This window comes from Delphinus delphis, chromosome 12 (assembly GCF_949987515.2).
Source record: "Delphinus delphis chromosome 12, mDelDel1.2, whole genome shotgun sequence".
Taxonomy (NCBI): domain Eukaryota; kingdom Metazoa; phylum Chordata; class Mammalia; order Artiodactyla; family Delphinidae; genus Delphinus; species Delphinus delphis.
This window is the reverse complement of record NC_082694.2, coordinates 71,158,766-71,175,457: the sequence shown is the minus strand read 5'-3', so window position 1 is coordinate 71,175,457 and position 16,692 is coordinate 71,158,766. Positions and strand designations below refer to the sequence as shown.

General features: G+C 41.4%; 2 protein-coding genes across 3 annotated transcripts; one reads left to right on the top strand and one right to left on the bottom strand.

The window, feature by feature from the left end:
• Positions 1-366: 366 nt before the first annotated feature.
• Positions 367-3,734, bottom strand: PTRHD1 (peptidyl-tRNA hydrolase domain containing 1). The gene is made up of 2 exons (XM_060027617.1): positions 3,480-3,734; positions 367-1,080 (listed from the first exon to the last, which is right to left on the bottom strand). Exons 1-2 carry the CDS (start codon positions 3,729-3,731, stop codon positions 910-912), a joined length of 423 nt encoding a protein of 140 aa, XP_059883600.1. The 5' UTR covers positions 3,732-3,734; the 3' UTR covers positions 367-909.
• A 60-nt stretch (positions 3,735-3,794) lies between these two features.
• CENPO (centromere protein O) lies at positions 3,795-16,661 on the top strand. Of its 2 annotated transcripts, none has more exons than XM_060026997.1 (8): positions 3,795-3,849; positions 4,167-4,275; positions 5,828-5,997; positions 12,026-12,143; positions 12,837-13,096; positions 14,060-14,231; positions 14,983-15,149; positions 16,555-16,661. In XM_060026997.1, exons 2-7 carry the CDS (start codon positions 4,230-4,232, stop codon positions 15,117-15,119), a joined length of 903 nt encoding a protein of 300 aa, XP_059882980.1. In that variant the 5' UTR covers positions 3,795-3,849; positions 4,167-4,229; the 3' UTR covers positions 15,120-15,149; positions 16,555-16,661. The 2 variants fall into 2 exon arrangements, with proteins under 2 accessions (XP_059882980.1, XP_059882979.1); XM_060026996.1 differs by having other exon boundaries at positions 3,805-3,859.
• Positions 16,662-16,692: the final 31 nt, after the last annotated feature.

The window sequence follows — 16,692 nt, the reverse complement described above, 5'->3', positions numbered from 1 at the left end:
GGCAGGAAAGGGAGGGGGAGAGTACTAACATTCGACTCCCAGGCCAGAGACTAGAGGGCAGCAACTGGAGTCTTCATTGATACATCAAGTTTGGATCAGGGAATAGAAGATTCACCTAAAAAGGTAGGAAATATAAACGTGGAGGGCCTGAGGGCTAAGCTAAGGAATCTTGACTTTATTCCTGGGCAAGTTGGAGCCTATACTGAAAAGGGTGCTCAGTGATCCTATCAATATATGAACCTGGTGGCAGAACGCTTGCTGCCTTGTAACCAGGATACGCTAGGTGAGCAGACCAGTGGGACACTCGTGAGCGAAATGAGAGCCTGATTCAGGGTGGTGGCACTGGAAACTATAAGAAAATAGATGTAGCACTTCACATATTTTATTAAATCAAATAAATTTTAACATCTTTGAAATGAAATTACATGTCTCAGCTTAATTGGTAGCATTTCTTCTTTCTTAACAACACGTAAAATAATGGTATATCTCAAAGTTGATGGTGTCCAAGATTCAATGATTACAATACCTGGATGTGAGTAAGAAATAGGGAATTCAAAGGAAAAGTTTTAAACCTGGGTAACTGGAAGAACTCTATTATTCCTAACAAAAAAGTAAGGGTATTTCCTTGATCCCTATATAGGAGTCTAACCAAATCTTCTATTTGAGCAATGACCCATAGATGATAATGCTACTCACCTACTTTCCCCATCTGAACTTATAAATAATTAAAAATACTTATTAATGGCAACTTTAATATGAACATGTTTTGACCCTCAGGAAACTAACTGTCATAATTTAAAGGGAAGGGAATTGCCACTGAAAGGAGTACAACGGTGCTTAGGGATGGACGGCATGCAGTTTCTGGATCCAGCTGATACTCAAACATATCAAAGCAATTGATAACTTCAGTCATTTGAACAATCGGAACTTCTTCAAATACTGGTTCACTTCTTCCTTGGGGTAGGGACGGAGTGCAATGCAAGTGGGGATGTTCTCTGGCTGCTCCACCCACAGCTTGTGGTCAATGTTCTTCTGTTGCAGCGTCTCTGCCAGCAACTTTAAGGTGGTCTCATCTGGGGCCTACAAGGAGCAGAACACAGACTGAAAAGCCCATTTAGTAAGTGACAAAAGGCAAAGGAAAAAAAAAAAAGTATGGAGGGGGGCTCCTCTTAACTGAAACTGGAGGAACAGCTCTACCGAAGAAGGAACTGTAGAGCATGTCTCTAGAAACAACAGCTTCATTGCTCCATTTGCCGTTCACTCTCTGAAGGGGTGGGAGTGGGGGTGGGAATGCATTGTCAGTAATTATGCTCTACACATTTTCTAGTTCTGGTGCCTAAACAGCATCCCTAATCCCTCAGCCAGCTCTGACTTTAAGAGCTGACTACTGGAAGGATTTCTAAAATCACATCACCTCCACCTCCCTCCTACTTCCACCCTAGTCCACACAAACCTAGAAGGATTTTCTTTCCGCCAGGATAGTTCCCAGTTTTTAACTCAAGCGTAGGCAAACTATTCTCTAGTGTCCTTCTGAAACTGTTTCTCATCATCTTTATCACCCATGCTGAATCCCATTACAGGAAATAGCATAGCTATCACTCAGAAAATAAAGATACTTAGTGTGTTATGTTGCATAAGGTATATTTTTTTGCCTATGAAGGCAGAAGGCACTAAGATAACTAGAGGTTTGTCTTAATCAAATTAGAGGATGCTGGGATTGCCACTCTTAATCTGCTGAGTCCTTTGGGCATGCTGAAGAAGAATGCATTGACTTCCCCTCCCTCCTCCTTCAGCACCAGGAGCAGCACAGTACAAGTTAGAGTGAGTCCAAACCCTTGCTCTACCACTTACTGATTTGTGTGCTCTTTGATAAGTTATGTGACTTAGCTGAACCTTTGTGTCCCTGTTGTAAAAGGGGATGATAATGCTTCCTAGTAGTAGTGAGATTCAATGAAATCAGGCTCAGATCTGTGCCTGACACAAAGCACCCAGTGAATGGAGTTAATCTTGGCACTGTCTTATATTTTATTGGTCTTTATGGCTACAGCACCACCTTTATTTAATCAGTGGTGACTCCTACGGCCCTTTCTTGAGTCATAGCTAACAACAGAATCATGAGATGTCTTTTAAATTCAGAGGAGTCACTTAATCTCTGTGGGCTTCAGATATCTCATCTGAGAAAAGGGGTAAATATTTTATCTGCCTGAAAGCAAGGGAGTGGGGGATGTCTGAACTACATGATTTCTTGAAGCCTTCCTATAAAATCCTATAAAAGGAATCTAAAGGAAAAAGCTATCTGTTTCTTTTCTGCCTACTTATAGATTCTCAAGACATTTTCCTACAGGTTACAGTTTAATGTTTCATTACCCAACAGCAATTTTTCTCTTGAAAAATGATCTGCTTTTGCCAGCTGGCCAGGAAGGAATTACCCAACCCCTCCACCCCAGGTTTATTTATTAAAATAAATAAATTTTATGAGAAGAAAATTGCTTTAAAATGAAAGCAATATTTTTTTCATTATAAAATATGTGCTTAATGTAGGAAACTAAAAAAAAAATAGAGAAGCATTACAAAATAACCAAAATTCCACTACCCACTCACTACTTAATATTTGGATATATTTTCTTAGTTCTTACTTTCAAAATCTGGATCACTTTGTATGTAGAATATATAGTTCAATTAGAATCGCATCATGAGCACTCTTCCATGCCAGGTAAATATGCTCCAAAAACATGATTTATGCTAGTTTCGTAATAATCCATTATAAGGGCATAAGTTTAGACAATTCATCGTACTGGAAATTTAGTGATTTCCACTTTTTTTACTATTATAAAATGCTCCTATCCTTGTACAACGCTCTTTGGGTGCATCTTGCTATTTTCTTAGGATACATTTCTAGAGGCAGAATTGACAGAAGGTAAGGGTAAGATCTGTTTGGCTATCTGTAAAAAGAACCTTACGTCTGATGCTAGGTTCAAATTATACTAGGGTTCACATTTATTTTCAAATAATTTGGCGTCAGAACCAGGTAAATGCTCCAGTTTGACTTCACTTGCAATAAGGAACCCCGCGTCCTTACCCTTCTGGATCGGTTTTGCGAAGAGGGTTAAGGACGGTACTTTTCTGCGCAGCCATTAAAAGGCCGGCGCAGTGCACAGGTAGAAAGGCGGGTGTCGCTCCACCAGCCTCCGCCCTCACAGGCATCTGTTTAAGAGGGACGCAGGTAAGACCGAAGGGGTGCGGGAAGCATTTATAACGGGCCCGATGTCCACTCGTCACACCGTCAGGCCCCGCCCAGTCAAGGTAAGGCTCCCTGGGCAATAGCTCAAGCCCCAGGAACCTTACCAAAACTTGTAAGTCAAACACCCCTCCCCACTAATGCCACACCCACTCCATGAAGTTAGGCCCTCCAACTCAAGACCACACCCTCTTCCGGTCTCGATATCCTCAGGGCCCCTCCCCCTCCGCCCGCGCCTCACCTCGAGGACCACCTTGCGCATGCGCCCCAGCTCCCGGAGGTAAGCGGCCGTGTGCGGGTGGTCCCGGTGAATGTGCAAGGCCGCGGTGGCTGCGTGACAAGCCTGTGCTACCAATGCGCCCGCTGGCCAGGAAAACGGCGCGTGTGATAGATCCTTTCGTAACACCAGGTACTGTACCAGGATCTGCGGCTCTGCGCCAGCGGCCGCCATCTTCCCGCACAACTTAAAGGCCAGGCCTATCCTCCGATGCATGCCGGGATCAGGGAGGGGCCCTGAGTGCTGCCATGTTTTTGTACGTTGGGAGTGCAAAGCACGCTGGGACCGGTTGGCTTGGATTTGAAGGCAAGCGGGAACAGCCAGAGGAGAGGAAGTAAGGGAAAGTAAGACCCAGTGGCGGTCGGGACCGTGATAGGGTGGAAGGCTGAGCGGCATTCTTACAGCTCCTTCCGTGTGCAAGGAAGCCCGGAGGAACCAGAGGCGCGGCGCCTTAGGAGCGCGCAGGGGCGGGGAGGTAGACGTGGACACCGCCGACTCGGACCCGGGGAGCGGACCGGGCGGGTCAGGGAAGGGGAGTCCTAGCGACGACACTTGGGGTGTCCGGGGCGCACGGGTGCGTACCAGCGTTGCGTGTGCCTGCCCTCTAGGTTTGTCTGAATATGAATCGATTCTTGACATTTTGTCTCCAAGGACAGCCCTATTACTGGTGCTTGGACAGCTTTCTAGCAAGGCTCTTGGAAATCTGAGGAGGAGATGGAGCTGGCGAATACTCTAAGTCAAGACGGCGAGTCCAGAGGAGGTATTCAAAGGGTCGCCTTTCCCCCCCTTACTCCTGCTGCCCAAACAACGCGCAGGTTGAAAGCCCTTCCCTCCTTTAACCGATGTGTGACCTGTCCTGTTTGGGAGCAGGATGGTGAAAGGAACTAACATTGAAGACTTAAAGGGACAGGCAGCTAAGATCATTGGAGCAGGAAAAATTACTTCACATATTCTAGGCTCTTATCCCTTTCTAGACCAATAGGTTGCATTCCTAGTAGGCTAAGCGTTCATATTCAGAGCTACAGTTCTAGCCAATGAGCTTTCTTTACTCTTCCCAGGATTTGGGGGGAGCCATTTATGCATTACTCCCGTGGAAGAGGCAGTGACTGGTATTGGTCAGACCTGGGTTGGAGTCCTGGCTCTGCCATTATAAATACTGTGGCCTTGGGCAAGTTATTTTACTTTTCTCTGCCTCAGTGTTTTCATCTGGAAAATGGAGAGGAATAATAGCATTGTGGTGGTGGCTGTGGAAATTAGATAATTCTTTTAATGCTTTTCAAGTGAAGCATTTAGCACATGCCTAATGCATAGGAAATATTAAATAAATGCTTTAATTCTTTGCATGCTTTGCAAGTAAAGGATCTAGCACAAGTGTCTCTTTTTTTAATAAATTTATTTTATTTCGTTTTGGCTGTGTTGGGTTTTCGTTGCTGCACGCGGGCTTTCTCTAGTTACAGTGCGCGGGCTTCTCATTGCGGTGGCTTGTTGTGGAGCACGGGCTCTAGGCGCGTGGGCTCAGTAGTTGTGGCGCACGGGCTTAGTTGCTTCGCGGCATGTGGGATCTTACCGGACCAGGGCTTGAACCTGTGTCCCCTGCATTGGCAGGCGGGTTCTTAACCACTGTGCCACCAAGGAAGCCCCACAGGTGTCTTAATATGTAGGAAATGTTCACAGATGCTTCACTGCTAGAGTTGATTAGCATTATGAAACTGTGACCTTTACTATATTGGTCTTTAGTTAGTCTCTTAGGATCTGAGATTGCCTCTGAATTTCTATCTGTTGGTGAGCTTGTTTTCCTGTCTGATACCCAGTAATATTGGTGGACGGTTCCTTTCAGTGTGTGCCTTTATAGTCCTATGCTCCTAATACTTTTCAGAGTACTTATTCAAGCCTCTGTGGATGTCTAAATCCAGTTATGCATTAGCACTTTGGGAAAACATGCGTAAAACCAAGAAAAACAATTCTGCATTAAAAAAAACAATTTCTGAGAGAGTCTGAATTTGGTGACCCTGTTTTCCTCTGGGTCACTATTATCATAGATAACTGAGATAAGCCATTTTCAGATGATGCCCTTTTTGAACAGTGTCTTGGTCAGGGACTGCTTGTAGGTCAGTGTTCGGCCTAAGAGGTTGCTGATCACTGACTTCTGTTGTCAGCTCCTCCTGTTTTATAAATTGTTGGCAACGTCTCCAGTTTAGCTGACCACAGAGTTCTGGATAAAGGGTCACCCTCTGTTCTTCCCTGAAGTGCTTCCCGTTCCTGGGGTTAGAAATCCTTAGCTTCTTGTGAAACTCCCTTTTTACTTCCCTCAGGTGTTTTAGCTCACTTGGAAAGACTAGAGACTCAAGTGAGCAGATCCCGTAAAAAAATGGAAGAGCCACAGAGTGCACAGGCAGAGGAAAGTGCTCTTGGAACCAGGATTCATGAACTGAGACGTCTGCGAGATAAGCTGAGGGCTGAAGTGAAACAACATCAAGCTAGTGTGAGTAGAAGGGTGATCGACGTTGGCAGGCTTTCCTAGAGTGTAAAAAACAAACGTGATCTGGGAATTAGCAAATTTGTGTAATACGTTTTACCTGTGGTCTTACTGGATGGATTTCAGTCCTTGATCCCTCAAGTGATCAAATCTGTAGAGTCGGCTAATGTCAATACCCGCTAACAGCTGGCAGGCATTACTGATGGGCCAGGCGAATTCTTCATAATAATCTCTTAAACCTGCCCTCATAGACATGAGCCTGTTACCTTAATCTCAGCCAGACTTGAGTCATTGGTACTTTTGTCATTAGCACCATCTTTCTATAACCCAACCTGAAACCTCACAGTAAACTTTGACTTTTCCCTCTTTTCAGCTTTCTCTCTAGCCCAGGTTCAGTTAGTAAAACCTGTCAAATTCTTCTTTAGATTGTCTTTGTGCCCCTCCCCCACCCCCTGCTGTAGAGCACGTATTATCCACATGGGTCCTAAATATTTACCAGGTGATTTAGATGGCGGGATTATTGCAGCAGTCTGCTAGTTTGTTTTCTTCTGGTATTTATACTTCTCTGATAAATTCCGCACAGCCAAGAAAATCTTCATAAAACACTACATTTTTCATTAAATTACAAGTTTCCTTGCTCAAAGTGTCAGTAATTATTCATTCCTCCTGGGTTAAGGTCAGCCTTCTTTTTCTTGTCTTCCCTCCCTCTCTTCCTTTTCCCCCTTTCCTCCATTCTCTTCCTCCCCCCTTCCTTTTTTATTAAAGTAAAAATATATATATATATATGTATACACATACACACATATGTGTATATATGTTGTGCACAAATCTGAAGATCCTTTTACAGAACGAACACACCCTGGTAAGTACCACACAGATCAAAGTGTAGACTACTACCAGCACCCCAGAAGTCTCCCTCTTAAATCCTCCTAGTCATTTCCCTCAAGGTAACTGCTATTCTGGTTTCTGTTACTATACATTGGTTTTACTTGTTATGGAGCTTTACATAAATTTAAAAAGTATAAACTCTTATGTCGGGCTGCTTTTGCTGAATGCTATCTCTGTGAGGTTCATCCATATTGGTGCATGCTGTGGTCACTCTTTTATATTGCTATATAATTATTCCGTTGAAGAAATATCCCACAATTGTTTTACTTATTGTACTTATTGGTGACATTTGAGTTATTTGGATTGTTTCACTTTGGGGCTATTAAGAATAATGCTGCTGTGAACATTGTTGTTCCTGTCTTTTGATATAAAAATATATACTTTTCTGTTGAATTGCTGGGTCACAGGGTATGCAGATTATCTTTAGTAAATACTGTCGAACAGTATTTGAAAGTTATTGTACCAATTTTACATTCCCAGCAACAGTGTATAAGGTTTCCATTGTTCTGCATCTTTACTGATACTTGGTGTTGTCAGTTTTAGAAATTTTTCATTCTAGAGTGTGGGAGTAAATCATTGTGGATTAATTCGCGTTCGCCTATATAACTGATGGTTTTAAGTACCTCTTTGGACACTTGAAAATCTTCTCTTGTGAACTTCTTAAGACTTTTGCAGAATTTTTATTGGGCTGTATATCTCTTATTAAATTGTAGAATTCTTTACACATTTTGGATATGAGTTATTTTTTGTGTATCTGTATTCCAGATCTTTTTTTTTTTTTTTTTTTTTTTGCGGTACGCGGGCCTCTCACTGTTGTGGCCTCTCCCGTTGCGGAGCACAGGCTCCAGACGCGCAGGCTCAGCAGCCATGGCTCACGGGCCCAGCCGCTCCGCGGCATGTGGGATCTTCCCGGACTGGGGCACGAACCCGTGTCCCCTGCATCAGCAGGCGGACTCTCAACCACTGCGCCACCAGGGAAGCCCCAGATCTTCTTTTAAAGACTGGCTTGCCTTTTCACTCTCTAACAATGTGATGAGAAGAAAGTCTGCATTTTAATGAAGTTTGATTGAGGAATCTAACTTTATGCTTACCGTTCTTGTTTCCTTTTAATCTTTGCCTAACTTTAAGAACATGAAGATATTCTGTGTTATTTTCTAAAAGCTTTATTTTACTTTTTATTTTCAGAATTACAGTCCCTCTGAAATTGATTTTTGTGTATGGTGTGAAATAGAGGTCATACTTCTTTTTTTTTTTCCATATGGATATCCAGTTCATCCAGTACTACTTCTTGAAGACCACTCTTTTCCCACTGTATTGCAGTGGGTCTTTGGGTCCACTGTGGGCCCGCTTCTGAGTTCTGTTCTGTGCCATTGGTCTGTTTGTCTTTGTGCTAATACCAGAGGTTTATTATTGAAAGTTTTGATACCTATAGTTTAGGTCTTCCTCAGAATTATCTTGGCTATTGTTGGCCCCTCGAATTTCGCATAAATTTGGGAATCGGCTGTCAATTTCCAAAAAGAAACCTCCTGTGGCTTTGATTGGAATTGCACTGAATCTATATATTGATTTGGAGAGGACTGAAATCTTTATAGTATTGTGTCTTCCAGTCAGTGTACATGGCGTATCTTCTAGCTTCTTGGGATGAACACTTATTGTTTTATAAGTCTTCTTTTCTCCTGTATGTGTTTAAGGTTATAAATTTCCCTCTAAGCATAGAATCTTAGTCCATATGGGCCACAATAACAAAAGTGCCATAAACTGGATGACTTATAAGCAACAAATATTTATTTTTTACAGTTTTAGATGCTGGGAAGTCCAGGATCATGGCACCAGCAAATTCAGTGTCTGAGGACTTAACTACCTCTTTGATCGTGGTCTTACTGTAACCTCACATGCCGGAAGAGGCATGCTAGCTCTTTGGCATCTCTTTTATAAGGGCACTAATCCCATTCATGAGGGCTCCCCCATCATGACCTAATCACCTCCCAAGGGCCCCACCTCCAAATACCATCACATTGGGCTTTAGGTTAGGTTTCTGAAGTTTGAGGGACACAAACATTCAGTTCATAGCACATGGCTTTAGCTATATCCCACAAGTTTTGGTATATCATGTTTTCATTATTTCAATTCAAAATATTTTTGATTTCCATTGTAATATCTTCTTTTTCCCATAGGTTTGTTTTAGAAATATATTGCTTAATTTCCAAAAATTGGGGGATTTGTTAGTAATTTTTTTAGTTACTGATTTATAGCTTAATTCCATTGTGATCAAAGAACATGACCCAGCATGTTTTGATAAATGTTTTGATAAATGTTCCATGTGCATTAAATGTGGGTTTTGCATTTTGGGGTACTGTATTCTCTCTATCAAATAGACCAAATATGTTCATCATGATGTTCAGATATTTTATATCCTCACTAATTTACTTGTCAACTTGTTTTATCAGTTACTGGGATAAATGTGTTGAAATCTCCTGCTGTAATTGTGGATTTGTACATTTTTTTCCCTTTCATTCCATTTTGCTGTATAGTAGGTCCAAACAAATTTAGGATTGTTATATCTTCCTGGTTGACTTAACTTTTATCATTATGAAATGTTCCCTTTTCTTTTAAACTTCTTAAAGTCAACTTTGTCAAATATTAGTATCACTACAACAGCTCTTGTTCTTGTAAGTATCAATAGCATATAGTTAGACATTTTTAATCCAGCCTGGCAGTCTTTGTCTTTTAATTAAAGTATTTAGTCCATGAACTTTTAATATGATTACTAACATATCTGGATCTCAGTCTACCATGTTATTATTTATGATCTTATTTGTTCTTTGTTTCTTTTTTGTCCTTTCTTTCCACCTTTTGGATTGATCTTTTATTATTTCACTTCTCTAATTATACATGCTTTTAGCATTCTTTTTGTGGTTATCCTCCACAAAACATGCTTTTTTTTCTTACTAGAATATACTTTAGATTAGTACTTGTACCACTTTCTGGATAATTACAGAACCTTCTAACATCTTTTCTCTCCCACACATGCAGCCTTTCATGTTATTATTGTCATGTTAATTCTACATATACTTAAAACTGTATGAAACACTTTTGTATAGTCACTATGCCTTTAGAGTTATATATATATATTTACCTTTTTCAGTGCTCTTTATTACTTGCTGCATTTCCAGATTTTCATCTGGGATTATTTTCCTTCAGTGTAAGTAGTTCCTTTTGGTACTACTTGCAGTGTAAATTTGCTGGAAATAAATTCTCTATTTTTGTTTGTCTGAAAATGCCGTATTTCACTATATTTTTCATGTTTAAAGGTATTTTTGCTCAGTATAGAATTATAGATTGAAATTTATTTTCTTTTATACTTTAAATACATTTTTCCATTGTCTTCTAGTTCCATAGTTTCTGTCAGATGTTAGTCTTATTGTTTGCATATAGTGTGTCTTTTGCCCTTTGGCTGCTTCATGGTTCTGTCTTTGGGTTTTAGCAGTTTTATATCATAATGTGGCTAGGATTGGTTTTCTTTCTTCATCCAGCTTGGTGTTTGTAGCACTTCTTAAATTAATTACTTGCTGTTTTTCATTTATTTGGAAAATTTGGCCAGCATCTTTCAAATAATGCATCTGCCTCATTCTTTCCTGTATTTCTGGGGCTCCCAAGTATGGAGTTTTTGTTTTGTTTTTACTGTGACCTATGCCTTATATCTTTAATCTAGATAAGAAAATATACCTATTTTCTACTTTTTCTATGTGTCCAGTCAGCTTTTAAACCTGTTGAATTCCTGATTTTGGTTATTGTATTTTTTGGATTTAGGATTTTCATCTGACTTTAATAGATTCCAGCCCCTTGGTGTGAGTTCTTCATCTTTTAATCTATTTTAATGACTATGCCTAATAACTCAAATAGCTGAATCCCTTTGGATCTGCTTCTGTTGTCTTCTTTTTTCTCCTGGTTTTCAGAGGTCTGTTCCTCTTCCCTGATATGCTTCTTTTTTTTTTTTTTCAGTGATGGGTATCGTATGAAAAAATATAGGGATTCTGAACTATGTCCTCTTCCTCCAGAAAGAATTTCATTTTTTTTCTGACAGGCAGATAGCATATGGGCATATCACTTTAATCGTTGAAGTAATCTGTTTCTGGTTTGCCCTTACTCCTAGGGTGTAGTCCTTTGGTGGGGGGCGGGGGGACCTCACTTGAAAGCTTGGGTGTGTTGGGAACAGATCTGTCAAGATCCCCCTTCTTTGGCAGGCCCTGATCTCCAGAATCTCTGCTTAGCTTTTTAACTTTCAGGAGCTTCTTTCTGTTTTGGTTTCTAAGTACCCAGCCACACATAGGCAGTTTAGGATTTGGCAAGTGCCTGGAGGGCAAGTTGTATGCAGAATGTTGGGTTCCCTTTTCTATAGTTTGACCCACAGGAAGGCTGCTCTGGTAACCTTGATCTCCAGTTTTTGTTTCCCTGGCATGGTGAGACTGCTACAGAATTTAGCCTGCAGCTTTCTATTTGGCCTGTATGCCTTGTGATTAAAATCAGCAAATGCTCTGAGGGGGAAAACCTCAGGAAATCCCAGCTCACTTCAGAGCATTTATCCTTAGTCTTCAATCTGGCTATTTTGGTGATTCTCCAGTGCCTTCGGGCCATTTTCTGTTTGTTTACTTGCATGATTGCTTATTCCTCTTTGGTATTTGATCCAGCTTGTGTAGTGGTCTCAGAGGGAGAGTCAGTCCAATACCTCCTACTGGGCCGTATCTCCCAGCGTGTGGCTTAGAGTCAGTATTTCTCATCCTGGCACTTGAAAACCTGCACAGTCTGACCCAAACCAACTTTCCCAGCCTTGCCTCTTCGCAGGTGTTTTTGCTTCCTAGACTTTCCTGGCATCCTTTTCTTTCTTCTCTCACAGTACTCTCCATGCCAACCAAGTTCATTGTTGTCCAGGCCAGCACAATTTCTACTTCTGATTCCTAGCACTAACCCACAAGATTCTTCCTCTGCTGTGAATTCATAGCACCAGGTGGCTGGCCACTGTAGCATTTCTTGATCGATTTATATAATAAAAAAATATTGTGCATTTAAATTTTTTCCAGGTAGGTGAGGGCATGGGATTTCTATTATGCCCCTTTGTACCCAGTTTGATCTGCTACATATCTCGCAGGTTAAAGCATCTACTACCAATGTAGAACCCGACCAAACATTAGAGATTACTGAGCAAGAAAGTTTGAAGAGAAAATGGGAAAACGTGAAAGCCATTCTGCAGGCATATCGTTTTACAGGTATAGTTTTTTTCTGACCTGTTTCAGTCTGGGTCTCTTGTCTCTAGTGAGTTAGTTTGCAAGATGTATTATAAGTCCTGGACTTACTTCATGAACATTGACTTTTGCCCCCTTCAACATACACACACAAAGCTGGCATGCTCTTCATAGGCAACTTGCCCTACAGGACTGGCCCCTTTGTGCAGCAGCAGGTTGACTGGTGGCTGGCTTAGACTGTTCATTTTTAGCAATTTGACGTGTGCTAGATGGTGTGCTACAACTTCCTTTACTGCTGGCTTGCTTTATGCCACTGGTCAAATAGTTTGAACCCCTCAAGTCTCTGTTTCACCATTAAAATGAGGATTTATTTACCTATTATCTGTATCATAAGAGGATTGTGGGAAGACGTGGGGACTACCATAAATTATTTGACACTCAGGAAAAAAGAAGCATAGGTAAATTGAAAAGTTCAAAATCTCTTCCTCAGTAATTTAATATTTAGGATGCTCTTTCTTTCCCACCATTCTTCTGTGGTTTTATCAACTCAAAGTGAGCTAGAGTCAGTGAGAAGAAAGAGTCTGTTGTCATTCATTCAACGAGCATTTGAGCCCATGATGTATGTAACTAGGCAGTGCTGAGGGGACTGGGATGCACAGGTGAATAGGATACTGCCTCTGCCTGACATCTCTTAAGGTATCGTCTTATTTGTCTCAGGGATCAGTGGGAAACTGACCAGCCGAGGAGTCTGTGTCTGCATCAGCACTGCTTTTGAGGGGAATCTGCTGGATTCCTATTTTGTGGACCTTGTCATGCGGAAACCACTTCAGATACATCACCATTCGATTCCAGTCTTCATTCCTCTGGAGGAGATATCTGCAAAATACTTACAGACTAATATTCAGCACTTCCTGTTCACGCTCTGCGAGTACCTGAATGCTTACTCTGGGAGGAAGTACCAGGCAGATCGACTTCAGGTATCTGCGATCTTATAAAGCATTTTGTGAGCCCAGATGAGCTTAAAAGGAGAAAAAGGGACATGTTCTTTTTTTGTACTTTCAAATGTTTCATAACTCTGAGCCGGAAGTTTGACCACTGTCCTTCTAATGCTTGTTTCTTATTAATATACAAGCTATTTTCCACCTTCTCTTCTGTTGAAACTCTGGATGATGTTGAAGCATGGATACCAGTTAAGGGATTATTCACTCATGAATGGTGATTCTCAAGCTTTTGAACTTGACCCTTCCTTCGCCTCACAAAGTGGTAGGGTACAGTTGCTATACTTTTAATTCAACAGGAATTTATAGAGTACCTACTATGTGCCGGGTGTCTTGCTGAACCTTGGGTATAGGTGCACAGCAGAATAATGGTTTCTTGAAATACCACAGAGGAATACTCTCCATCTTTGCCTAAGCTCTGGCTTACCTTCTATTTAGGGTTGCAGTTGAGCTTAGGGTTGAGGTAAAAAGGGAAAAAAAAGGTAGGAAATGAATGCAAATAGGGAATAAGTGACTCTTAAAATAAGTGACTCTTATACCTCTTTATTCATTTGGAATGACTCTGAAGCTCCTGGTTGTCAGATAAACTTAAACTGATATGTAGCCTGGTTGTCAGATAAACAAATTGGTACGTGAATGTAGACATGAAGCATCTCAGCCATACATATGTCAATGCAGCTCTTGGCAGAAATAGTATCTCCCCTGTATCCCCAGCCCCTGGCCATTTACTTAGACTCTAGGCTGCTACCAGTTCTTAATTATCTTATAAATCTCTGTCATTTGTCCTTTTTTCAGGCCTTTCTCTGTCCTTCATTTATTTCTGAGATTTAATTAATAGGCCCTGTTTTTGGTAGACATGTTTGAAGCGGCATAACCTATCACTGCCTTTGGAGTTGTAATTGTCATATACTTTGTGTCTCTTTTGATCCTCACCCCCATTAGAGTGACTTTGAAGCCTTTCTGGCTGGGCCTTTGCAGAGAAACTCACTGTGCAACTTGCTGTCATTTACTTACAAAGCGGAGCCGGAAGGCCAGTCCTTTCCATTTTGTGCTAGACTGCTATATAAGGACCTCACGACAACTCTTCCAACTGATGTCACTGTTACTTACCAAGGTAAGAGGAAGGATACCTCCAGGAAGAAATTATAATATGCCTGGGTTACTCAGATTGATTGAAACAGGGCGAAATAGACTACATCAGTTGGGCCTCTTGAGACACTTTCTTCTGTTTATGTACTATGAACAGAAAAATATGAAGACAGATACCAAGAATATCTTCCTTGTTTCTACCAAATTTTCTTCTCCTCTTTGTAAGTAGTAAACACAATTATCCTAGTTTTCCTTTCTCCTTTGCTCCATCCAACTCTGCTAGAGTTCTTTCCGCTTATGATTTGTTTTCATTGGAGACCCCTCTTAGACAGCTAATGAGGCTGTGTCATAGGGTCACTGTGGTGGAGAGAGCCAAGACTCGTTTCACTGTGAAACCAAGTAGACATGACAAGTCAGCATATACTTAGCTCTCCAGAGACTTCTCTAAATGAGAATTTTTCAGGGATGGCTGAGACATTTGCTATGACTTTGTTTTCGTTAAGTGTACCATAGTACATGGGCGATAATGAGAAAAAGGATAAAATGTTTTTACGAGGCAGAAATTTTGAAGCTGCCACAGGTTTCACATCATAGGCTTTTGATTTCTCTGGGCAGAGTTTCTGGTCTCAAAATTTCATTGGACCAGTAAGGGGCAAGCCTCTCTCAGCTCCAGACCAAATTAAAAAAAAAGTTAGACGTGTCCAGAATATTAGTGATCCAAGTTCTGATTCCTACAGTTGCACTAAATGAGATTGATAGGTTCTATCTTTTTCTAGGGACGGATGCATTATCCACCACACAGGAAGAACAGCGAGCAGCCCATGAAAATCTGTTTTTTACAAAGCCCCTACATCAAGTGTTTACTTCATTTGCAAGAAAAGGAGACAAGCTGGATATGAGCCTGGTCTCCTAGAATATTATTTTCATTGGGAACACATCAGAAGTGAGTAAACTAGTACTGACCACAGTTGCAAGCAAGGTCCTGGGAACTGAAAACTGTTGTAAAGGCTCAGACTCCTTGCCTGGGGACCGTCCTTGCAATGAGAACAGACACCCACCTCACCAGCATGGTTAGGGACAAGTTTGAGTCTGTAGACCCTGGCATTTTCAGACAGTTCTCCATGATTGCCTGGTCACTTGTTACAATGCTCAAGAGTATCTCTTCTCTTGAGATATTGATTTGATCATACATTTTAGCTAAAAATCAGAGTGGTCTGTGGGGGTAATAGAGGGTATTTTGTGAAAAAGGGAGTATGTACCATACAATTAAAGAGTATTTCTAGCTTTTATGATACCTTCAAGTAATTTTGCCTTACTTTCCTTATCTGTGACTTTTGAAAAGAAAGTTCTTAGAACACTCTAGGTTCATGATATGACATGAATCATATAGTTAAGAAGGGAAGTGTGTTTAATCTTTTGTTTGGAATGGAATATTCTAGGTCACTGCTTTACAAAGAATATGGCATGAGAAAGTACTATGGATAAAATAATGAGGGTTCCATGTATCTAATGTCGTTTCCTAGAACATGTTAGTAGAGCACAGAATGTATTAATAAGCTCAGCGGTAAAAAAGCATGATCAGAAGTCTCATAATTTGATCACTGCAGAGGGAAGCGGATCCCCCTCCTTTGTCTCTTCCCTCTCCTGCAAGCTGCAGGCCCTGGCTGTACATGTATTTTCCTCATCTCCTGGTCCAGTTAGGGTGCCACTTCTTGTAACCATGGCCTCTGCTCTGCTGGTGCTTTTTGTTCCTTGGCTTGGGAGTATACGCAGGGCTAGTGCTCTGATGTAAAAACCTGTCATCGCGCTATTTTAATTCCTGTCCCGTTTCCCGCCCCGCCCCACTCCCCCAGTCACAAATAGGAGTCATTACCACCCGTACTGCCCAAGGCCAAGACCTGATGGCCACGCAGCAACCTGCAGGTGTGGCAGCCCCAGCTAACTCTGGGAGGAGCACAGGGGAATGGTCAAGCCAGCTTGGACCACCATTTAGAAAGAAGCAGCTTAAGAAGAGAGCAAGGTCCTAGTTTAAGCTCTTGCCTTCCAGGCACATGGTGAGGACCAGTGTGGGAGGCAGCAAAGCACTTCTCAGGTGAGGGCTGGTAACAGAATTTTCCCAATGATCATATTCAAGCTGAATAAAGCTTTTAATAAAACAGTCTTGTTCTTTATCAATACCTGTAAATTCGCTTTTAAAGCAGTAGCAAACGCGACTGTAGCAAGAGCTCAAAAGGCAAGGCAATATCGGAAAGTTTTTTAACAGAAAGTTAAAAATATAAATGTAGAAGATCTGTTTATATATTTTTCTTTCAGAAATAAAGTCCCTTTCCCTCCCTCCCTCCCACCAGGTAAAAGGAAATATTGCACTTTCTGCTCTCATGACTAAGGTGACTGACTGGTTCCAGAAGAACCTTTCAAGATTATCAGGACGAGGCCCATTTCACGTAACTCGGACCACAGAGGCAAGCAGGTCTTCAGAGTGAATG